The sequence below is a fragment of the Odocoileus virginianus genome, chromosome 8 (genome assembly GCF_023699985.2).
Source record: "Odocoileus virginianus isolate 20LAN1187 ecotype Illinois chromosome 8, Ovbor_1.2, whole genome shotgun sequence".
Taxonomy (NCBI): domain Eukaryota; kingdom Metazoa; phylum Chordata; class Mammalia; order Artiodactyla; family Cervidae; genus Odocoileus; species Odocoileus virginianus.
The window spans coordinates 2,340,433-2,366,074 of record NC_069681.1 but is presented as its reverse complement, the minus strand read 5'-3'; the positions used below and the strand labels follow the sequence as shown (position 1 = coordinate 2,366,074).

Genomic DNA, 25,642 nt, shown 5'->3' with positions numbered 1-25,642 from the left:
CCTGACAAGGGATCAAACTCACAGCCCCTGCACTGGAAGGTTGGGATCTTAATCACTGGACAGCCAAGGAAGTCTCTATTCTACTTGGCCTTTAATTGACATTGATTACCAGCAACTTGGACGTGTTACTTTCACAAACTGCCTTTCTATGAAACAGAAATAATGGAGACAAACACTGATGTCCAGGTAAGCTGGATTTTGTTTGTTTGTCGTTTTATGTAATTCTTGTGTGGAATTAAAGCGGATTATATAAGGCAAACAACTTTAGTGACTTTATCCACTGTTATCAGATTTGAATGTTTATTTAAATAGAAAACATCTGTAATTCACATGAATCAAATTAATGAATTTACATAATTGGATAAAAGAAAAATGTAAACTGGCAACGAAAATAACTGCAGGGTTTTAACTGATTTCTATAAAAATGAAAACAATGCTAGAAATGACAGTATCAGTGCAGAACCTGAAGATAAAACAGTTAACACCAGCCTATCTATGGTGAAAACAAGTAAAAAGGCAAGTTTCGATTCTATTTGGGGTGGAACAACCACCTCTCTTTCTTGTTTGTGACTGTGAAGATTTTTCAGCTAGAAATGATTAGCACTTTAAATATAGGTTTAGTCAATAAGTAAAGGTTTTTCTACAAGAGCAAAGTCTTGTAGGAATCTGCAGTTTAGCTTACCTCTAGTTAGCAGTCCATCTTCAATATATACACAAGTATACTAAACTTATAACTTTAAAAATGAAACAGCATTATGAGAATCTTTAAAAAATATACATGGTAATTATAATCAATTTCTTAAAACCGACAAATTATGGCATCATTTATACAACGTTGATAAACTGAAAACACATCACTCTTTAATGAATGAGTGAACTCACTGAGTTTTTAAATTAGAAAGAACAGAAAACGTCACACACGTGGTTCATCATTTTGGGGGTAACTCTCAACTGTTTAAGACTTTAGGCACGTTTTCCTGTCTTTGGGCGATGCATGGGGGTTTGAGAAATAGTGAGAGCCAGATTGAAAATGGTGAAAAACTGGAATGGAAAAAAAGATGAAGTGAAGAATATTACTATTTGCTACCCCCTACCCCCAAAAAAGAGTATATAAAAACTTCACATTTTTCTTCAATTGTCTTTCTCCTTTCTTCATCAAAACAAATATATTTTAAGATGTTAGTGTAACACAAACCAGAACTTGAAACAATATTTTTAGAAATGTTCATAATCAACAGATAATAGCAGATGGTTTTCAACAGTATCACTCTAGCGCTCTTTATATCCCATTTGTAGTCAGGTATGATCAGCATGGAATGTGCAGAGTCAAGGTCAAGTTTGCATTGACATGTCCTGAAACTATTTCTGTCTTAAAATCAAAATTATCATGTCTAAAGCCCTGGTATCTGGGAATATACTTATTTTAACTTTCTGACCCCTCTGAGTACAATACTTGTAAGTCATGCCTCTTTGATGTGAACCCTCATTTCTCAAGGGCAGGCATAACCTGCCTATTTAAATAAACCTAAAACATCTGCAAGTTAGAGTTCATTCTTCTGCGACAATCACCAGGAAAAACATGAGAGCAGTTTTAAATCTCTGTGATGATATGCAACAAAGAGTTTCTTGGTAAGTAGATATTTTCATATAAGTTTGCATTTCATATTTAACATGGATAGGAATATTTCAAAATTGTAATTTTACATCCTATGATTTTCATTCAAGTCAAAAAGGATGAACAAACATCAAAAATCTAAGCAGCTTGTTGTGGTTAAAAATGTAACGCAAATTCTCCCTCGTCTCACATGGAAGATATTGTATCACACAGGGAACAAGAGAAAGACTGATCAGGTGACAGAAAATAAACAAGAATTAGAAAAAAAGAGAGAGAGAGAGACAAGAGGATAAAAGAGCTCTCTGGACAGACTCTAGTAAAAAAAAAATAGCATTTTTCTAAAACTAATGTTTAAAAGTTTTATAATAAAAATTGTAGGGCTATGAACAGGAAAAACCTGTCTTTTTTTTCTTTCTAATCTGACTCTGTGAACTTTGGGGGCTGGGGAGTCATTGCAGGGAGGTGAGTAGACTGGATTTATGAAGAGACAGGAAGAAGTTTAAGTGTCAGTAACACGCCAAATAATAGTCTGCAAACACAGTCCTTCAGTCATCCAACCTGAGCCTTCCGAATTACATAAATATAACACTATCACGTCCCTGGAGATTGGTAATAATATAGCTGAAGACTCAGGGCAAAAAAATCTTATATAATAAAAAAAAAATGAAATAGTACTTTAAACATCATGATGGCTGAAGTACCCACCGTCAACATGATAATTTAATGGTAGAAGGTAAGAGCAGGAGAAAAGAAAACTTGATAAAAACCTTAAATTCAAGTTGCAATAGAGCTAACATGTAACATTGGAAAGTCTTTTTTCATCTCTTTAGATCCCAACTTCTATAAAATAGGAGGCTGGAAAAAGATGATCATCAAGGAGTCTTGAAGATTTTCTAAAACACATTAATTTTTTCATCCTCATTTCCAAAGAGAAACTATATTTCTAATTTTGGAGTCTAAAACATGAGATGAACTGAAGTGAATGATTAGAATGAGAAAGTGAAGCTACTCTTGCAATATGTTGGAATATACAGCTCTAGAATAAAGCACAAATACACTCCAGTCATAGGAGTGCAGGTTTCATTTTACATTTTCATATTAAATAGAAAAGATAAAAAAATCACATTTATGCTGTTGAAAAAACTCCTTGGACTTCATTTATGGCTAGAATTTCAACATATATTTTAAAATCAACGTAATTTCCCACAAATATCCTCAGGTTAAGAAAAAACGCAAGGTGGACATTAAATGTTTGTGGACAGTAGTGAGGTGAAGAGCCTTACATTCTCTTCTCCGCTCACAGCACAGAGGTCCCTCCAAAGAGGGCTGACAGGGTACTCACCACAACAGCAAACTGCTCGGGGTCACTTAAGTTGCTATATTCACTCTGGTACTGAGACAGTGAATTCAACTGTTCTTGATCGGGAAGATGTTTTATTAAGTTCTAAAATTAAAACCAAAGGGAAATACCTTCATTAATGTGCTTCTTAAATTCTAGGAAAATTTATTAATAAACTGTGAGAAGGAAATCATTGACCAAGTTAATCTTCAGTTTTATTTCTAGTTAACTTCCCAAATACTAAGCCTTAAGCTTCAGTCTCTGTATCTTGAAAGCAACTAATTTTCCTCTTTTCTATCCAGGGTTATTACACATTCAAATCAAGCACTACTCAATGTTTATTTGATTAGCTATATAATTGAGAAAGGAGAATTCAACCTATACCAAAGGAACAGCTTTCTCACCTGGATAAATGTGATCAATTACATTTCAGCTATAGGGAATTAAATGTCAGAAATTTTCAGGCAAAGCCAAACATATTTTAGCACTTGACTCAGGTGTATAAAAGAGATCATATTGCTTCTAATAGGCAAGAAAAAGAATAGAAAAGAAATCAAGGGAATTTTAATGACAGCACTTGCAAGATTTAACCAATATGATTACAGTTTTAATAATAAAAATGAAGATATCTCTAAAACAAGACAAGGTAACTTTTCTGATGTGAAAGAAAACTTGAAAAGGCAATGAAGACACAGGATGATGAACCTTGCAGATAAAAGAATACAGAAAGAACTTAAGTTCCATGCCTGTAATGGCCCTTTGCCTCAATCATCTTCAGCTTAGAAAGGGAATACATATAATTATGCTTCCTTATTAGAACTTAAATGATTAAATCATCCCTTTGACAAACTCTATATAGATCCTCTGTATCAAAATATGATTGACAATAATAGCCAATTAGTATACTGACATTAAAATTAAGAAAAAAAGAGTGGTTGGTGCTCACAATTGCAAATTACAGCATAAGTAAACTCTGCACAAGCCCAAAGTCAAATTCAAATTATAACTAAACCTATATCATGCTAAATATATTTAAGGAAAAACAATCCCCAATGGTGTTATATTAGTTAAAAAATAATGTTACAGAATGTTATATATCAAAGAGGTAGATCAAAGAACAAGTTTTTCACTCACTGTGTACCTTTGGACAAAGGTACACACTGATTGGCCAAAAACAAACAAAAAAGTGGCAATTCAAGATCATCTAAAAAAATATTCAACATTAATACTACCAAACTGAATAAAAACAATAAAAGAATATGATTTTCCCTTATAAATAGAAATTTCTCTCAGTAAAACTGCCTAAGACCAGAAGACACGGCTATTAATAAGACTCGGTTTCTTTTAATCATTCTAGTTGACAGCTGACCTATTTATTACACTCAATTTCTTCAGCATCTTTTAGATAACCATAAAATCACCTTGAATATTTTTGGTTAATATATACTTACATTTTAATCTTTCATCACAAATTCATTACTTTTTCACTTCATTATTTTTATTTTCTAAAGTAATAAAACTATTAGACTTGTAAAATTACAGGCCCAACTGTCCTTTATGTGCCCCTTTTCATATTTCCCATCCCAAGTTCCTTTCAAAATAAAGTCTTCACAGTGGCCCCGCACAGCTTTTCTCTCACAGGATCCCTCTGCCTATATACATGCCATATTCACACTGGAAGGACTGATGCTGAAGCTGAGACTCCAATAGTTTGGCCACCTGATGTGAAGAGCTGATGCATTTGAAAAGACCCTGTTGCTGGGAAAGGCTGAAGGCAGGAGGAGAAGGGGACGGCAGAGGATGAGATGGTTGGATGGCATCACTGCCTCCATGGACGTGAGTCTGAGTAAACTGCGGGAGTTGGTGATGGACAGGGAGGCCTGGCGTGCTGTGATTCATGGAGTCGCAAAGAGTCGGACACGACTGAGCGACTGAACTAATTCAACCTTTAAGGACCTTTACACACACATGCAGGCTCCCCTGGTGGCTCAGAGAGTAAAGAATCTGCCTGCACTGCGGGAGACCTGAGTCCAACCCCTGGGTCGGGAAAACCCCCTGGAGAAGGGCACGGCAACCTACTCCAGTATTGTTGCCCGGAGAGTCCCATGAACAGAGGAGCCGGGCGGGCTACAGTCCATGGGGTCTCAGTTTGACGTGACTGAGAAGCTGACACACACAGTCGCACACCTCACACACTATCTCGGTCTAACACTCGCTATACAGCCAGGTTTACCTTGTATTACAATCATACATATAAAATTATAATTATTATATATATGTATATATATAAATGCCATCTCCCTTGCCACACTATAAACTCCACAAAGCTAAAGTCCGTGTCTGATCAAGCCTATTTCTGAGTGAGCCTAACACCATGCCTTCATATGGTAGGCACTATAAAATATGTGCTAAATTAATTAATGATTATTACAAAGTACTGCTTTCTTTATGCTCTGTTCAAAACAGGCAAGTTCTTCACTTTTTCAATTAGAAAATATTTTTAAAATTAAAAATAAGACTTCAAACAGCATGAAATTCTTATTTTTTAATGAATATATAAAGATTTTGCATATGTCCAAAGTAAATTTTTAGATTTTCAATTCATAAGATTGGTTTTATAATTAGTAAGTGTGGTAAGCAGAATGATGACCCAACCCCACTAAGAGATTCACATTTAATACGCAGAACTTATTAAATATTAACTTACACAACAAAGGGAACCAGGGTTTAAAACAGAATTAAGTTGCTATCAGCTGACCCTAAACTAGAGACATTATCCTGGATTACCGGGATGTGCCCAAAGGACCCACAAAGGCCGTAAAACGTGGGAGAGGCAGAGCACACCAGTAAGAGGGAGATGTGAACAGAGGACACCCCAGAACGCCTCTGTGAGCAGAGGAACAGAGCTGCAAAGTCACTGGCTGAGAAGATGGAGGGGTGTGTCCACCAGCCCAGGAACGCGGGCAGCCACGAGCGGCTGGGAAACAAAGCAAGCCTGAAGCCTCCAGAAAGGAGCCAAGCCGGCTACACCTGGACTCGGGCACAGTAAGACCGCACCAGGCTTGTTCTACAAGACCGCAACGTCTGTTTCATAGTCAGCCACTGAATTTGTGGTAAATTGTTAAAGCAGTAATAGAGAAGTCATATCTTAATAAATTATGTGGAACTGAATGTTCTTTGTACATGAATTTTAACACCCAAACTTTTTTCCACTCAAACAACAAAAGACATGATCATGCAAAATATTCATATAATCAGGTTAAAAGCTACTGTGTAAATATAAATATTTATATATTTATAATATTTACAAATGTGCTATAAAAACTACTATGCATTAAGTAGAAGGATTTTAGTGAAAGAACTTGGAAATCTACTCCCAGGAACAAAGCACATTCAAGATCAAAACGAATAAATACAAAAACTAAGAGAAACTGCTGGAGGAAAAACATGCTTGAAGAAAGGCTGCTACATCAGGCAGTTCAAGAGTCTGAGACTTAGCACAAGTCACTGATGGGATTATATATTAACACCACATTTAGAAGACAGGACAGAAAAAACCAAGAACTTCCAAGGATACCATTTATTGATGGGTTAAAACATTTAGAATATTTTTAATCAGTTGATAACACTAACAAATAATATTTGGTTTCTTTTTATTGCTAAAAAAATCATTTTCTAAGTATGTTGTAAGAATGAAGGTAACAAACTAAAGATAATATTCTCTCAAATTTGTGGTTTGCTTCTCCAACTTTAAATTCTGTCAAGACCTGTATTAATGGTAGCTTACACAGAATTCAGGAAGCCATTCTGCCAACAGGGTACAAACATTTGCAAAATAATCCTATGAGTAGAAACTATTTTAAAAATCTTCCAGCATTCTGAATGACTCAGAATACTATGCAAAAAATGTCTAGTATTCACAGAAACACAAATGACTCAAGTAAGGGTTGTTAGTAATGGTAACTCTAAATAAAGAGAAAACTCCCTCAATCTTCTTTACCAAACAAAAACACAACTTTAAAAGACATACAAGCCCAAGAAAATCATATTCTATAAGGCTCATAAAAATATATTAAAATTAGCATATTATTAGACTTAACTGCAAAAAAAAATTAACATACATGTAAAAGGAAACAATCTGCCTTTCAGAAACAGTCATTTAAAATAACTGAAATATAATCATTTGATAGCATTATATTCAGTTTGCAAATAGCCAGGACATGGAGGCAACCTAGATGCCCATCAGCAGACGAATGGATAAGGAAGCTGTGGTACATATACACCATGGAATATTACTCAGCCATTAAAAAGAATTCATTTGAATCAGTTCTAATGAGATGGATGAAACTGGAGCCCATTATACAGAGTGAAATAAGCCAGAAAGATAAAGACCAATACAGTATACTAACGCATGTATATGGAATTTAGAAAGATGGTAACGATAACCCTATATGCAAAACAGGAAAAGAGACACAGATGTACAGAACAGACTTTTGGACTCTGTGGGAGAAGGCGAGGGTGGGATGATCTGAGAGAATAGCACTGAAACAAGTACACTATCAAGGGTGAAACAGATCACCAGCCCAGGTTGGATGCATGAGACAAGTGCTCAGGGCTGGTGCACTGGGATGACCCAGAGGGATAGGATGGGGAGGGAGGTGGGAGGGGGGATCGGGATGGGGAACACATGTAAATCCATGGCTGATTCATGTCAATGTATGGCAAAAACCACTACAATATTGTAAAGTAATTAGCCTCCAACTAATAAAAACAAATGAAAATATAAAATAAAAAAAGAGAGAAACATGCGAAGCTCTATCTCCTGGCAACACAGAAGTTATGCTAAAAGTAATTATGCAGCGAAGATTTTCCAGTTGAATGATTTGGTTTAATAATTTTGCTTCACTTACAGATTTCTGCTTAATGAGAAGCCTGCAATGAAATATAGGAATTTAAGCTCTCTGTTTGTTTACCTGAATCATAGACTCTGCCAACTGTGCTTCATCCACTTCCAATATCATCATTTTGATTTCCTCATATGGCACCCGGAAAGAACTCAGGAAGATTGCTAAGAGCAGGGAAAAAAAAGAGCCATAGTAAAGAAGGTAAGAATGTAATATTTTTTAAATTTATTTATTTTTAATTGAAGGATAACTGCTTTACAGTATTGTAAGAAAAGAATCTGAGATGTACTTCTACATATAAAATAAAAAATGATTTATAAAAAGAAATTTTAAATATTCAATATAATGACTGTAGAGGAATCTTTCAGTAACACATTTTTTTACTCTTCCCCAGTTTTAGAACTACATTTAAACAACAGTTCTATATTATTATGTTGGTTTTGAGGATGATTTTTAATGCTTAGTTATTAGCCTAATATAGGAATGGTACCAATTTTGATGTGACTTTTTTAAAAAACTGAAATGGCTTAGTACACTATAGAGGTATCATATTGTAATGGAAAGAACCATAAAACCCCAATATGTACACATAATATTTATCTAGACGTGTGTGTTATTAGTCTACATATCTTCCGCCCTTACTAAATAATTTTAAAAAACTTTTTTCAGAAAACTGCTTAACATATGACCCAGCAATCCGACTACTGAGCATACACCCTCAGGAAACCATAATGGAAAAAGACACATGTACCCCAATGTTCACCACAGAACTATTCACAATAGGCAGGACATGGAAGCAACTTACATGTCCATTGACAGATGAATGTATAAAGAAGTTGTGATACATATGCACAATGGAATATTTCTCAGCTATAAAAAGAAATGCAATTGAGTCAGTTCTAATAAGGTGGCTGAACCTACAGCCTATTATACAGAGTGAAGTAAGTCAGGAGGAGAATGACAAATATCATACATTAATGCATACCTATGGACTCTAGAAAGCTGGTACTGGTACTTTGTTTCAGGGAAACAAAGGAGATGCAGACATAAAGGTCAGACTTCTGGACACAGTGGGGAAGGGAGAGGGTAAGACGATTTGAGAGAGTAACACTGAAACACACATTTTCAGATATAATAAATAGTTAGTGGGAATCTGCTGTATTACTCAGGGAGCCCAACGTCAGTGCTCCGTGAGCACCTAGAGGGGTGGGGAGGGAGGGAGGCAGACGGAGGTTCAGGAGGGAGGGGACACATGTACACCTACGGCTGATTCATGCTGACGGGTGGCGGAAACAATCACGATATTGTAAAGCAATCATCCTCCAATTAAAAACAAAATTATATTAAAACAAAAAACCTGCTAAGCATTGCACAACACTTTTACAAGTCATAAGAGCACCCTAATGTTCAGACAATATGCCAGAGAAATACATTCTGCATATAACTAAAGTTTAAATATGCAATCAGTGAGTCAGTCAGTTCAGTCACTCAGTCGTGTCCGACTCTTTGTGACCCCATGAATTGCAGCACTCCAGGCCTCCCTGTCCATCACAAACTCCCGGAGTTTACTCAAACTCATGTGCATCGACTCCGTGATGCCATCCAACCATCTCATCCTCTGTCGTCCCCTTCTCCTCCTGCCCCCAATCCTTCCCAGCATCAGGGTCTTTTGCAATGAGTCAGCTCTTCACATGAGGTGGCCAAAGTATTGGAGTTTCAGCTTCAGCATCAGTCCCTCCAATGAACACCCAGGACTGATCTCCTTTAGGATGGACTGGTCGGATCTCCTTGCAGTCCAAGGGACTCTCAAAGAGTCTTCTCTCACACCACAGTTCAAAAGCATCAATTCTTCGGTGCTCAGCTTTCTTCACAGTCCAACTCTCACATCCATACATGACCACTGGAAAAACCATAGCCTTGCCTTGACGGGCCTTTGTTGACAAAGTAATGTCTCTGCTTTGTAATATGCTATCTAGGTTGGTCATAACTTTCCTTCCAAGGAGTAAGCGTCTTTTAATATCATGGCTGCAGTCACCATCTGCAGTGATTTTGGAGCCCAGAAAAATAAAGTCTGACACTGTTTCCACTGTTTCCCCATCTATTTCCCATGAAGTGATGGGACCAAATGCTATGATCTTAGTTTTCTGAATATTGAGCTTTAAGTCAATTTTTTCACTCTACTCTTTCACTTTCATCAAGAGGCTCTTTAGTTCCTCTTCACTTTTTGCCATAAGGGTGGTGTCATCTGCATATCTGAGGTTATTGATATTTCTCCCGGCAATCTTGATTCCAGCTTGTGCTTCATCCAGCCCAGCGTTTCTCATGATATACTCCTCTGCATATAAGTTAAATAAGCAGGGTGACAATACACAGCCTTGATGTACTCCTTTTCCTATTTGGAACCAGTCTGTTTTTCCAGGTCCAGTTCTAACTGTTGCTTCCTGACCTGCATACAGGTTTCTCAAGAGGAAGGTCAGGTGGTCTGGTATGCCCATCTCTTTCAGAATTTTCCACAGTTTATTGTGATCCACAGAGTCAAAGGCTTTGGCATAGTCAATAAAGCAGAAATATACGTTTTTCCAGAACTCTCTTGCTTTTTCGATGGTCCAGCGGATGTTGGCAATTTGATCTCTGGTTCCTCTGCCTTTTCTAAAACCAGCTTGAACATCTGGAAGTTCACGGTTCACATACTGCTGAAGCCTGGCTTGGAGAATGTGGAGCATTACTTTACTAGCGTGTGAGATGAGTGCAACTGTGCAGTAGTTTGAGCATTCTTTGGCATTGCCTTTCTTTGGGATTGAAATGAAAAATGACCTTTTCCAGTCCTGGGGCCACTGCTGAGTTTTCTAAATTTGCTGGCATATGCTTTCTAATATGCAATACTTTCACAGCATCATCCTTTAGGATTTGAAATAGCTCAACTGGAATTCCATTACCTCCACTAGCTTTGTTCGTAGTGATGCTTTCTAAATATGCAATACTAGAACACAAATTTTAATGGAAACTAGCCAAATGGACTAGAAGGGATAAAATGCATCTGAGAAGTCAACATTATTTACATTTTTTTATACCCCACATGGGCTTCCCTGTGGCTCAGATGATAATCTGCCTGCAGTGCAGGAGACCTGGGTTTGATCTCTGGGTGGAGAAGATCTCCTGGAGAAAGGATCTGTCTCCTCTGTCCATGGAATTCACCAGGCAAAATACTTGCAGCTCTCCACTACAGTATTCTTCCACTATCCACTTCCATATACATCCACTAATTCCATGGAAAGAGGAGCCTGGTGGGTTACAGTCCATGGGGTCAGAAAGAATCGGACACAACTGACCAACTAACACACTCATACCTCATAAATCTAATGTTCAAACCCAATGATCTTCTCAAAAGTTACTGAAGTGTATAGGAATATTTTCAGAGCATTAGATGCAATGTTTTACTGGTCCCCCCTGTTCCACTGCTATTGTTTCTTCTCTCCAGTGACCGATGTTACTCCTCGAACACACTCAGACCTCGCTACCACCACCCACTACGTTTATATACCAAACTTGTGTCATTTTATACGTAGGTATTTTCATATAAAAACACGATTTTTCATGAGATTGAGAAAACATGATCCTTCTTTCTTGGAGTAAGGCTATATTCCTAAGGATATCATGGATCAACTAGAGAGGAATAATAAGAACATCATTTGTGTTCTTATCATCAGCTTCATTCACACATACTGAACTCAACAGTTACAAATGTGGGATATGCTGCTAGAAATTATAATATGTATAATCTTCAATAATGCAAGAACAAGAAGGAACAAATGAGCTAAATGATACTGCAAAAGAGATTTATGGAATTACTAAAGGATAACCCATTAGTAGACACTAGAAAGCACAAAAATATAATACTTATATGATCTTAAAGAGATAATTAAGGAATATCTGATACAGAGGGAATAAAATCTAAATCTGTACATCATGTACAGTTGCATATGTACTAAAGCAAGTTGCATATGATCCTAGGATTAAATGTAAACGTTAATATGAAGTGAACTGAAGTGAAAGCCGCCCAGTTGTGTCTGACTCTTTGCAACCCAGGCCAGAATTCTCCAAGCCAGAATACTAGAGTGGGTGGCCGTTCCCTTATCCAGGGGATCTTCCCAACCCAGAGATCAAACCCAGGTCTCCCACATTGCAGGCGGAGTCTTTACCAGTTGAGCCACAAGAGAAGTCCAAACATTAACAAAGAGGAATACTAAAAGAAAGTGAACATGGGAAATTAGCTCATTTATGATTATAGAACTTACTCATAATAATCAATGAAAAAACATATGAAAGGATTTATCTCTCACAAAATGAAAACACCATTGTCGAATCACCTAAAGCAATGAAAAATCAAGAAAACTTGGGGGATAAATGTGCCTCAAAATTCAGAAGGCTTTTCCCCAGTTCATTCAGAATACAATGAGGTCCAAATAGAAAAATGAGAAAAATGTAGGAAAACTCAAAAGAATAAGAAAAAATGACCAAAAAATAATATGCAATTTGTTAAACATCAGAAATAAGCAAACTGAGAAGGCAAATTGCTAACATATCATCTGGAGGCAAGTTTAGAAGGATTAGTAAGATTAATCACAATCCTTAAAATTCCCTTTGAGAAACAATAAATTCTATTTGAAACCTAACTATGGACACAATAACAAAATGTAGAAAAGGTTATAACATTAAATAAAGATTAAAAGGATGAGCAGATAAATGGATAAGGAAGTTGTGGTTCAGTTCAGTCGCTCAGTCGTGTACGACTCTTTGCAACCCCATGAACTGCAGCACGTCAGGCCCCCTGTCCATCACCAACTCCTGGAGTTTACCCAAACTCATGACCATTAAGGAATGAATCTGAGTCAGTTGCTGGGAGGTGGATAAACCTAGAGCCTGTTATACAGAGTGAAATAAGTCAGAAAGAGAAAAACAAATATTGTATATTAATGCATAATATGGAATCTAGAAAAACAGTACTATTTACAGAGCAGAAATGGAGAAGCATTCACAGGGAACGGTCTGGCGGTTACAGCGGGGAAAAGGGAGGGTAGAATAAACTGAGAAAGTAGCATTGACATATATACACTCCTATCTAGTAAAAAAGGTAACTAGAGGGAAGCTGCTATATAACACGGAGCCCAGCCTGGCGCTCTATGATGACCGAGAGGCGTGGAATTGAGAGAGGCTCAAGAGGGAGTTTTTTATTTTATATGTGTCTATTCTTTCTGACCCCCTGGACTATAATCTGCCAGGCTCCTCTGTCCATGGAATTCTCCAGAAAAGAATACTGAGGCTTGCCTGGAGAATTCCATGGACAGAGCAGACAGATCACTTCTCCAGGAGATCTTCTGAACCCAGAGATCGAACTTGGATTCCTGCATTGCAGGCAGATTCTTTACCATCTGAGCCACTAGGGAAGCCCATACGAGGTACAAAAAATGTAAAAAATGCTGAATTATCAATAATATTTTTAAATTTCATAATATAAAACTCTGTATTTTATATATATATAAAATTGTGACTGACTTGTGCTGATGTACAGCAGAGACCACCACAAAACTGTAAAGCAATTATCCTCCAATAAAAAATAAAACAAAGAGTATCTTTAAAAAAAAGATTAAAAGGAAAGAATTACATGGAAGCATAACATAATAATTGAGGGAGAAAGAAATCATAGTTTTTTATTTCAAGTGACATGGCAAAGTGGAGAGAGAACTTTGAAATATTTTTTCAAAGTTATTTTTATTTTAATCTTTAAATCCTTTTCTGAGCTATCCCAAAAGAAAGGAAATAAAAAACAACCTGGAGAAAATGAAAAAATCACTTAAAGAAATGAAACACGAGTCTGAAACACTGAGCAGGAAACAAAAGGACCGTGTTATAAAGAGACAGATAAGTGAAGGAGACAAAATCTTTAAAAATGAAAATATGCATATCTAGCTACGGAAGTAGAAAATTCATATGGATTAGACATCAGATAAAGAGAAAACAGGTAACGTAAGCAGAGATGCTCTTCCACAAAGACAAAGCGATGGAAAAATACTAAACTAGTAAAAATGTCTTCTTGGAGTTCTGAAAGGAACTCACACACACACCAGGGAAGAAGCATATTTAAAGAGAAAATGTCACTTTCCAAAATTTTAGAGAGAGACAAATCATCAGAGCAAGGAAGCTAAACAAGTCCTAAACACAGTATTTTTTCTTTCTTTAAAGCTACACTAGCTTCTTGTAAAACTCCAAGCATTAGAGAGGTGGTAGAATGGGAACACTCAAACACTCTGATACTGGAAGAGAAAAACGGTACAAATGCAGAACCAGTATATACTTAAGAGTAGGAGTTGTTCTTGTTTAGTTGCTAGGTCACGTCCGATAGACTACAGCCTGCCAGGCTCCTGTGCCCATGAGATTTCCCAGGCAAGACTGGGTTACCATTTTCTTCTCCAGGGGATCTTCCCAACCCAGGGATCAAACCCCTGTCTCCTGTATTAGCAAGCAAATTCTTTACCACTCCAGGGAAGCGCTATACTCAAAGTAGAGGTTAACAAACTTTTTCTATAAATGGCCACATTGGTAAATATTTTAGGTTTTATGAGCCTATACAATCTGTCACAACTACTCAACTAACTGTTGCAGCCCCAAAGCAGCCATAGTAGTAATGAAAGTGTCAGTAGCTCAGTCATGTCCACCCCTTTGCAACCTCATAAACTGTAGTCCACCATGCCCCTCCATCCATGGAATTCTCCAGGCCAGAATACTGGAGCACATTGCCATTCCCTTCTCCAGGGGATCTTCCCAACCTAGAGATCGAACGCAGATCTCCTGCAGGCAGATTCTTACTGTGTGATAAAGGATAAAGTTTACCCAAGTGAAGTCTGGGTCGTATGAGGTACTCTGTAAGCCCTTGCAATGTCCTACATAATAAGAGTGTCTTTGTTTACCAGAAGCATTGGGCCACAGCATATTAGCCTGAACTGTGGAGGGTCTGGAAACTAAGGTCAAACATATGGGAGATCAGCTATACCAAGACCCAGTACAAACTAAATAGCAAAGCTTGGGTCTCTGCTGGAAGTAACCGGTAAGAAGTGTCCCCATCACTGCTGGGAGAGGCCAGGGCTGCCCTTGTCACCACTGGGAGATGACAACTGCAATGCCATGCTTACAGCTCTCCTGGACTCTGCTGAACAGGCCTCTTCCCTTGCTGATTATAATCTGTATCATTCTGCGGTAATAACCGCGAGTGAAACAGCTGCCAGTCAATTCTATGGGTCCTTCAAACAAATTATCAACCTTAAGAGTGGTCCTGGGGACCCCTAAACTTACCACTGGTTTCAGTAGTGAGGGCAGCCTTGGGAAGCCCCTATCTTTGCAGATGAAACACCTCTATGATCTCACTTACACAGTTATCTAATTATATAAACAACATTAGTTACACATGCTATTTATAACTAATAATACATATTTAACAATAATATATGAAAGAAAAGTTAAATTTGAATAGAAAAATCAACTTTGCAGATAGATATAACTTATTTCTTAACTTTCTTCTATATTTGCAATTCATCCACTACTTTCAGGTATTATTCCATAATTAAAATGACATATATTTATAAAGACTGAAATGTGGGGTTTTCTTGCTTATGAATAAGCTTTTGGGAAAACATGTGCCATAACTAAGGGCAAGTATGGTAGAATGGACATGGGTTTGGGTGGACTCCGGGAGCTGATGATGGACAGGGAGGCCTGGCATGCTATGGCTCATGGGGTCACAAAGAGTCAGACATGACTGAGTGACTGAACCGAACTATAAGGGCAAGTAACTTACAGAAAAGTTGAAAATGGACTAATGCATAACATCAAATCAAAAGAGAAGCACAGATCTTTAAAACACTGTATTTAAAAGTTATTGAGAATAATATAAGATGCTTATTTAAAGCCTCCAAAAGACACAGTAAACCAAATATTTTGACTAACATGCATTTTATTCCTCAAAATGTGATTGTATTGATCCCAGTCAGAAGTTTTGAGTGCAGTAAGGAGTGTAGAATGTGCAGATATTAGAGCCAGTCACACCTGTTTTCTTAAAGGGAACTTGTAAAACTCCCAAGCCATCTCTTCATCCTAGAATGGCTAGATTGTTTTACCCTGAACCCAGGCTCGGACAAACTTCACGAACTCAAAATATACCCACTACAGTATTCCTGCCTGGAGAATTCCATGGACAGAGGAGCCTGGCAGACTGCAGTCCATAGGGTCCCAAAGAATCAGACATAACTGAGCGACTAACACATACAACCCATTTTTAAATAAATAGGTAATTAAATCAATAGATTTTAGATCCTTTCTCAAAACTCTGTGAAATGTTTCAGTTAAGAGAAATTTAAGAGAAAGTACCTTAGGCTTCTAAGTGAAAAGATACAATCTTGTCACTATCACGTGACTCTTCTCAGAATTTAGTATCTCAAAGACTGAATTTCATAGACAAAAACCAACTGTGAATCAGATTATAATAACAGTAAAGATTATAGGCTGCTAAAGTCTCTTAAAGCTTAAATAATAACACTTGCTACACTCACAGAGGGTAAGAATGATCCAAGATTGATTACATCATAATATGATGACTTGGTATAAATTCTGACCTTTTGATGTTATACTTTAAAATGTGTCTAATGATTAAATAAATGGATTCATATGCTCAGCTACAGCAATCCCAACAGCATCCGTCTTTATTTTGCTTTCTTTAAACAGCCATTTTCAAAACCAACAATCTTTTTCAAGTCACTCAAATGTCATGCTACCAACAACCTACATGTCAAAACCTATATGTCAAATCACGTACCAACATGAAGAGACTGCAGTAAAGGCTAAACAGGCACATCTTGAACCAGCACATCAATTATTACACTTAAACCTGAAATCCAGTTTAGTACACGTGTGTAATACATCAGTTCAGTTCAGTCACTCAGTCGTGTCCGACCCTTTGCAACCCCATGAACCGCAGCACGCCAGGCCTCCCTGTCCATCACCAACTCCCGGAGTTTACCCAAACCCATGTCCATTGAGCCGGTGATGCCATCCAGCCATCTCATCCTCTGTCGTCCCCTTCTCCTCCTGCCCCCAATCCCTCCCAGCATCAGGGTCTTTTGCAATGAATCAACTCTTCACATGAGGTGACCAAAGTACTGGAGTTTTAGCTTCAGCATCAGTCCCTCCAATGAACACCCAGGACTGATTCCTTTAGGATGGACTGACTGATCTCCTTGCAGCCCAAGGACTCTGAAGGGTCTTCTCCAACACCACAGTTCAAAGGCATCAATTCTTAGGCGCTCAGCTTTCTTTATAGTCCAACTCTCACATCCATACATGACCACTGGAAAAACCATAGCCTTGACTAGAAAGACCTTTGCTGACAAAGTAATGTCTCTGCTTTTTAATATGCTGTCTAGGTTGCTCATAACTTTCCTTCCAAGGAGCAAGCATCTTTTAATTTCATGACTGTAATCACCATCTGCAGTGATGTTGGGGCCAAAAAAATATAAAGTCAGACAGTTTCCACTGTTTCCCAATCTATTTGCCATGAAGTGATGGGGCCAGATGCCATGATCTTAGTTTTCTGAATGTTGAGCTTTAAGCCAACTTTTTCACTCTCCTCTTTCACTTTCATCAAGAGGCTCTTTAGTTCCTCTTCACTTTCTGCCATCAGGGTGGTGTCATCTGCATATCTGAGGTTATTGATATTTCTCCTGGCAATCTTGATTCCAGCTTGTGCTTCATCCAGCCCAGTGTTTCTCATGATGCACTCTGTACATATGTTAAATAAGCAGGGTGACAATATACAGCCTTGACATACTCCTTTTCCTATTTGGAACCAGTCTGTTGTTTCATGTCCACTCTAACTGTTGCTTCCTGACCTGCATACAGATTTCTCAAGAGGCAGGTCAGGTGGTCTGGTATTCCCATCTCTTTCAGAATTTTCCACAGTTTATTGTGATCCACACAGTCAAAGACTTTGGCATAGTCAATAAAGCAGAAATAGATGTTTTTCTGGAACTCTCTTGCTTTTTCAATGATCCAGAGGATGTTGGAAATTTGACCTCTGGTTCCTCTGCCATTTCTAAAACCAGCTTGGACATCTGGAAGTTCATGGTTCACATACTGCTGAAGCCTGGCTTGGAGAATTTTGAGAATTACTTTACTAGTGCGTGAGATGAGTGCAATTGTGCAGTAGTTTGAGCATTCTTTGCCATTACCTTTCTTTGGGATTGGAATGAAAAATGACCTTTTCCAGTCCTGTGGCCACTGCTGAGTTTTCCAAATTCACTGGCATATTGAGTGCAGCACTTTCACAGCATCACCTTTCAGGATCTGAAATAGCTCAACTGGAATTCCATCACCTCCACTAGCTTTGTTCCTAGTGATGCTTCCTAAGCTCCACCTGACTTCACATTCCAGAATGTCTGGCTCTAGGTGAGTGATCACACCATCGTGATTATCTGGGTTGTGAAGATCTTCAGTTTTTCTGTGTATTCTTGCCGCCTCTTCTTAATATCTTCTGCTTCTATTAGGTCCACGCCATTTCTGTCCTTTATTGAGCCCATCTTTATCATGTTCCCTTGGTATCTCTAATTTTCTTGAAGAGATCTCTAGGTCTTTCCCATTCTATTGTTTTCCTCTGTTTCTTTGCATTGATCACAGAGGAAGGCTTTCCCATCTCTCCTTGCTATTCTTTGGAACTCTGCATTCAGATGGGAATATCTTTCCTTTTCTCCTTTGCTTTTTGCTTCTCTTCTTTTCACAGCTATTTGTAAGGCCTCCTCAGACACCATTTTGCTTTCTTATATTTTTTTCTTGGGGATGGTCTTTCTCCCTGTCTCCTGTACAATGTCACGAACCTCCGTCCATAGTTCATCAGGCACTCTGTCTATCAGATGTAGTTCCTTAAATCTATTTCTCACTTCCACTGTATAGTCATAAGGGATTTAAGTCATACCTGAATGGTCTACTGATTTTCCCTCTAATACATAACTAATACTAAAGAACACTGCTCTGCAGACCAATCATTCAACTTTGAGATGGCTATTTAGGCTATCTTACCATCTGAAGAAAGCTGAGCGCTGAAAAATTGATGCTTGGTGTTGGAGAAGACTCTTGAGAGTCCCTTGCACTGCAAGGAGATCCAACCAGTCCATCCTAAAGGAGATAAGTCCTGGGTGTTCATTAGAAGGACTGATGCTGAAGCTGAAACTTCAATACTTTGGCCACCTCATGCAGAGTTGACTCATTGGAAAAGACCCTGATGCTGGGAGGGATTGGGGGCAGGAGGAGAAGGGGATGAGAGAGGATGAGATGGCTGGATGGTATCACCAACTCAATGGGCATGAGTTTGAGTAAACTCCGGGAGTTTGTGATAGACAGGGAGGCCTGGCGTGCTACAATTCATGGGGTCGCAAAGAGTCGGACACAACTGAGCGACTGAACTGAACTGAACTGAACCATGGCTAACCCACCTAAAAAGATATATTCAAGATAATATTTCTTTAGGACCCCGAACAAGACAATTTGTAATGGAAGCCATAACATTTTTCAAGACAAAAATCACTTTTCAAATCAGAGTAAATATCTTTTTCACATTATTTAAGTTACTAATGCTTTTCCCTCCCTTTAAGAAGGACGTTTCCTAAAATGACAAATACCAAAACTTCACTGGTCTAACCTCCCGGCCCCAAAACCTTTCTACTTCAGACCACATGCTCAGCAGACACCAGGAAGATAGGCTCCCTGCCTTACGGATCTCACGTTGGGAGGACGATGCTCTGAGTACAGGCAGAGAGCCCTGGAGCTGCTCCCACAGCAGGTAACGCCTCCACACCACATGCCTGCTGGCACCTTCCTGGGCCCAAACAAGCCACAGGGCTCCACAGCAAAGAGGCAGCTATGCACAATCAACAGGGGCCCAGAAACAGAAACGCTGTTTTGGTCAGAACACTAATTTCTGCACACTATCCATAGGGATCTTGTCAAGCTTACATCCTGTCAGGAGTACCCAAAAGTAAGCAGGGTAAGAAAAGGGTTCCAGAGCTTTCACAAAGGAGTGTCAACCCCGCCTTCTCCAGACACTGCTCTAACTCCCTCCCTCCTGCCTCAATAGCAAGGAGGCTCATCCTCTCGACAAGGACTGTTTTGGTCAAGTGTTTGCAAAAAGCTCACTTGAGGCTTGTAATAATTGAACGGCAGACTACACTAGCTCTTCATGCCTCTATACTCTCTACATTTTATCCACCTTGTAGCATCAGAAAGTAATATATCCAGATCATATTATCTCAGTTTCAAACAGAACTGGCTTTGATGCATTTAAGATGCAGCAGAAATGAGTCAGAAGCAAACCCATTTGCCCTCTTCTCCCACAGTAATTCAGCCAGGAAGACAATTCAATGCTAAGTATTTAGCTCCTGTAACAGTAATTAAATCTAAAATATTTCCAGGCAGTACTTTTGAGGAAAGACTTTGAACTGCTCAAATGGGATAACAGAACTCATTTTAATCACGATCCTTATTCCCATTAATATTCCAAACTCCTTTGTGTCTGAAAAGTATCACAAATAATAGAGATTCAGAGGTACAGAAGAAATAATCCACTACCAATTTTTTTTTAAAAATATGATGTCATCACCTAAATTTCATAATTCTTTATTGTTATACTTAAAAGAAAGACTTTAAAGGGTAGGTCTATTTTCAATAATGGGAAATATAGTTTTATTTTAAATCCCTTTCCTAGCTTTATTTTCTAATATGCATTAATCTTTTGAAGAATTTAACTTCAAATTCCTGAAGGAATTACGAGTTAAAGGAAAGAAAAGTTATCTTTGAATCTATTATAAAGTGACAATAATAAAATTAACATAAAATGAGAATAGAGTCAAAAAGAAAATGTCATAATTTAAAGGAACCAGTGTGTTCAGTGGTGTGTTTTGCTAATTTAATTATATTGACATCTGATACTTACAAAGGTTCTGGGCAGTTTTAGAATCTAGAAATTTAAGTTCTTTAATTCGTTTCTTAATAGCTTTCTTCTCTTCAAAATCTTCCTCTTCTCTTTTCTCTGTAAAACCAAGGATAGATCCATGTTAGGCACTCAACTGTCAAAAGAGAAGATATAAACTTTGTCATAAAATAATCTTAAAAAAGACATAAATAACATAAATCAGTTACAAAAATAATAGAATAGTAGATATCCCAAGACCCAAACTATTTCATATAGGGTCTGGGAGCTCTTTCCCTAAAAAAACAACTAGGAGTAAATATTTAAAAGTCTAAGAGAAAACACAAAAACAAAGTTCTTGTTCACTATGGAAACAAAGCCATCAGGTGCAGAAGCACAGTGAGTCCGTCTCAACAATATACAGTACACAGTCATAAAAATAAAGGTGCTGACACTTAGGATAGCTTAAGGAGTTAGCTCCAAGAGTGCTAAACAAACACCCAGCTGTTTCATGGTTGATACACCTTATTTATTTAAAAAGACAGTTCATATAAAACTGGACAGTAGAATGTTTATAATTGTTTTCCAAATATTTGAAAAATACTCAAATTTTAATATTCAGCCTACTTTATCTGAGCTTTTAAAAATCAACAAGTGCATTTAACTTCTCTGTCTTTGCTAAAAAATAAGAGAATAAATACATCCTGATGAACAATATATGGATTGTGATTCCAGCACAGTACATGACAGTCAAGGTTAACAGCTGTAAGCAGTGAAGTGATCCTGTCATCATTCCTCTCCTTTGTACACATGGACAGCATTTCTGACAAAAGTCATTCATCTAGACAAAATTAGGATCTCGAAAACAAGGGAGCAAATCGTTTAGCTAGATATATATATAAATAAACCACTAATGTTGAAAAAACTTCAAAAACAATCTTCATATATAAGATGGCACATTATATTATATTATATATATATAATATATAAATATATAAATATTTAAATACAATATATAAAAAATACAAATATATATATAATATATATGTTATATTAAAGTTTTTGTATATCAGAAAAGCATTATAATTACATGTTTGGGTACATAGTGAGAAATAGAGATCAAATTTTATATTTTTGAAAATGTTTATTAACTAATTATCTCTATAATTTTATGAATAACCAACCATCTTTCTCAAATGATTTTATGTTATACTTTTATTCTATATTGGCTTTCCTGGACGTCTAATTCTGCTCCACAGTTCCATGTACTACTCTTGGGCTACTATCATTGTGCCTTCAGCACTGTAGAATTTAAGATATATCTTACTAATTGGCTGTTCAAATTATTTTTTTTTTTTTAAAACATTCTTCACTTTTTTCATTTATTTTCCACATGAACCTAAGAGCAATTCCAAAGTTCTAAAAATAAAATCCATTTGAATTGTATTTGAACTGTAAGGCATTCGTGAACAGATTCAGGGAAATTTGATATGTTGACAATTTCCAAACTTCCTAATCATGAACGTGACATTTGTCTATAATTTTTCAACTTAACACAGCATTCTGCACAGGCATCCTGCATATTTACTGTTAATGTTAGTGCCCTAAGTATTACACTCCTAGGTCTCTGGGCATATTGATTAACTCAATGTTTCCCCACTATACTTTGTTACTTGTTACTGGTAGAATATAGAAATTTTGTTGGATTTCACACGTGTGTTTTATAGTCATTCACTTTACTTATTTATTCTTTCATTCAAATAAGTATCTATTAAGCACCAACTAAAAAAGAATATGCTAGACAAAATGGACATGTCTTGGCCTCAAAAAATTTAAGAACCAATCCAATTAAAGTACACACATAGATACATGTACAGTGTTTGGGTAAGAACCACGGGAGACTAAAGAAGATTAACCCATATTTGTAAGGGATACTCTCTATGGAATGAATGATATCTAAGCAAAAGCTAGAAAGAGAAAAGGAGTAAGGCAAGTGAGAAATGTTTGGGGTGGGAGGAGGAAGGCCACAGATTCCGGAAGGACAGTGTTTCAGGTTCTGCAAGGGCACAGAAACGAGTAAAATAATAAGAACAAAGAATATTGGGTGGAAAAAATGGCACCAGAACCTGTGAGACCTTTTAAGCATTACTTTGTCAACAAAGGTCTGTCTAGTCAAGGCTACTGTTTTTCCAGTAGTCATGTATGGATGTTAGAGTTGGACTGTGAAGAAAGCTGAGTGCCAAAAAATTGATGCTTTTGAACTGTGGTGTTGGAGAAGACTCTTGAGAGTCCCTTGGACTGCAAGGAGATCCAACCAGTCCAACCTAAAGATCAGTCCTGGGTGTTCATTGGAAGGACTGATGTTGAAGCTGAAACTCTAATACTTTGGCCGGCCACCTGATGCAAAGAGCTGACTCATGTGAAAACACCGATGCTGGGAAAGATTGAGGGCAGGAGGAGAAGGGGACAAGGGAGGATGAGATGGCTGGATGGCATCACTGACTCAATGGACATGGGTTTGGGTAAACTCCGGGAGTTGGCGATGGACAGGGAGGCCTGGCGTGCTGCAGTCCATGGGGTCGCAAAGAGTCGGACATGACTGAGCGACTGAACTGACTGACTAAAGAATTCTGACTTTTATTCTTAGAGCAACGTGGAGCCACTGAAGTCTTAAGTATGAGAGAGACATCAAAAGAACTGCATTTTAGAAAAAACTCAGCCCACTGAAGGTGAATTGAAAGAGTGGCACACAGTAATGGTAGACAGGCAAGACAGAGGGGAGTGGTAGCAATCCGTGAGAAATGGGAATGCTCTTATTGCGACTGCTCAAGTCACAAAGCTTAAAGTCACCCTTCTTTTCACTAACCCCTAACTACATCTAGTCCAAGAGTGAATCCTGTCCATTCTAACTCAAAATATTCACTAAAACAAGCACCGCTTACTGGATCCCTGGCTACTACACTCCCTGTGACTGCTCACGGCCACTATCCTTTCTCACCTGTATCACAACTGCCTTCTAACTAGTCTCCCCACTTCCAAGTCTGACCAGCTGCAGTCGCTTCAGCACACAGAGTGGAAGACTCCTGTTACACCCCAGCAGCACAGGTTTGCTTCCTTACATAGACCAGCACGCCGCTCCCACCTGGTGTTCCCCATCACAGAGCTCTGCCCTGTTTCTCCTCTAAAGCCCGTACTCCTCACATACCATGAATTTGACACCGTCTCTCCCCGCATGAGAAAGCAAGTTGTTAGAGGCAGTTCTCTGTTCACCAGGGTATTCTTAGCCCCAAGCCTGGAACACAGCAGGACCCCAGGAAAGCTCTGTTGCAGGTATGTGCGCACGGACCTGTCTGTGTACCTGCAGACTACTGGGGAAAGAAGGGGACCCTCAGACTTAAGCAAGCAGGCAGATGATGGTGTTGTCTGCTTAACTGAGCAACAGATGAAGAACACTCTTGACCCTGTTCAGTTTTAAACATGTGTGGTTTGAGGAGCTCTTGGACTTCCACATGTCAAGAGACAAAATGTTATCAGTCCTAGTAATTATTTTACTGGTTGTCATAGGTTATCCAGGTATCAGCAAATAACGGCACATTCATCTCCTTATTCCTAGCACAAAAGTATTTTCCTTGTCTTTCTGTATTGGTTAAAATTTTCAGATACAGGATAGTAAAAATTTTATTAGTGGAGTTCCTTTCCTTATCCCAAACCCATGGTAATCCTTTACTTTTTAGAAAATGTATACATTTTATCTTCCTACCTTGATCCTCAACTAAAAGGTTTGTCTCTACATTTTTAAAAATCAATTTATTTCTCAACAGCAGTAACCTATCACATTCTGAAATATCTTCTGGTCTACATAAAGAAAAAAGTCAAATAACCTTAAATTTTAAATAATATTGACTGAATATCTGCTAGGCATTACACTGAATACTTCCTGGTGCACTTGCTTATATAACTTACATAAGAGTAATACTACTTCTATGTACAGAACAGAATTTTGGATTCTGTGGGAGAAGGCGAGGGTGGGATGTTTCAAGAGAACAGCATTGAAACGTATGTTATCTAGGGTGAAACAGATCACCAGCCCAGGCTGGAGGCATGAGACAAGTGCTCAGGGCCTGGTGCACTGGGAAGACCCAGAGGAATCGGGTGGAGAGGGAGGTGTGAGGGGGGATGGGGATGGGGAATACATGTAAATCCATGGCTGATTCATGTCAATGTATGACAAAAACCACTACAATACTGTAAAGTAATTAGCCTCCACCTAATAAAAATAAATGAAAAAAAAAAGAGTAATACTACTTGTGTGACTATTATCATCATCATCATAATCACTGTGAGAAAAACAATGCTTGAGGTAAGTAACTTTAAGCAACAGATCTAATGAAAGAATGAAGGTCACTACACTTTGACTCAACCTTAGTTGCAAAATATGTTAGATGTCACATTAAAAAACTAGCACTCTTCACTACTTCAGCCTGCAAATCAGAAACCAAAGCAACTTCAATCAATTCTGCTTTTGTTTTTAAACGATAACTTAGACTCTTGTGGAGTTTAATGTATCAGCATATGCCATGCAATGGACACCATGGCTTTCTCCTCTCTTCTCCGCTACCAGATGGTCAAAGGATGGCTGGGGAAAGACGGAATGGAAATAGAGTAAAGAGACAGGAAGAAACAGAGTTTCTAAACTAAAAAGAAATTCAGGGGGAAAAAAAGAACAGGCTTTAAAAAAAAAGATAGAAACACACTTACATAGTTATGAAACCAGATAATCA

The 25,642-nt window shown here is 37.9% G+C and overlaps 1 protein-coding gene across 5 annotated transcripts in view; it reads right to left on the bottom strand.

Annotated features, from left to right (window-relative positions):
* DIAPH3 (diaphanous related formin 3) overlaps nt 1-25,642 on the bottom strand; it is a 549,655-nt gene that overhangs the window by 286,385 nt on the left and 237,628 nt on the right. For all 5 annotated transcript variants that reach the window (XM_070471159.1, XM_070471157.1, XM_070471160.1 and 2 more), the window contains 3 exons: nt 20,886-20,981; nt 7,928-8,022; nt 2,958-3,059 (listed from right to left, as the gene is read on the bottom strand). In XM_070471159.1, coding sequence (XP_070327260.1) covers nt 2,958-3,059; nt 7,928-8,022; nt 20,886-20,981 — 293 coding nt within the window. The remainder of the gene's footprint in view (nt 1-2,957; nt 3,060-7,927; nt 8,023-20,885; nt 20,982-25,642) is intronic.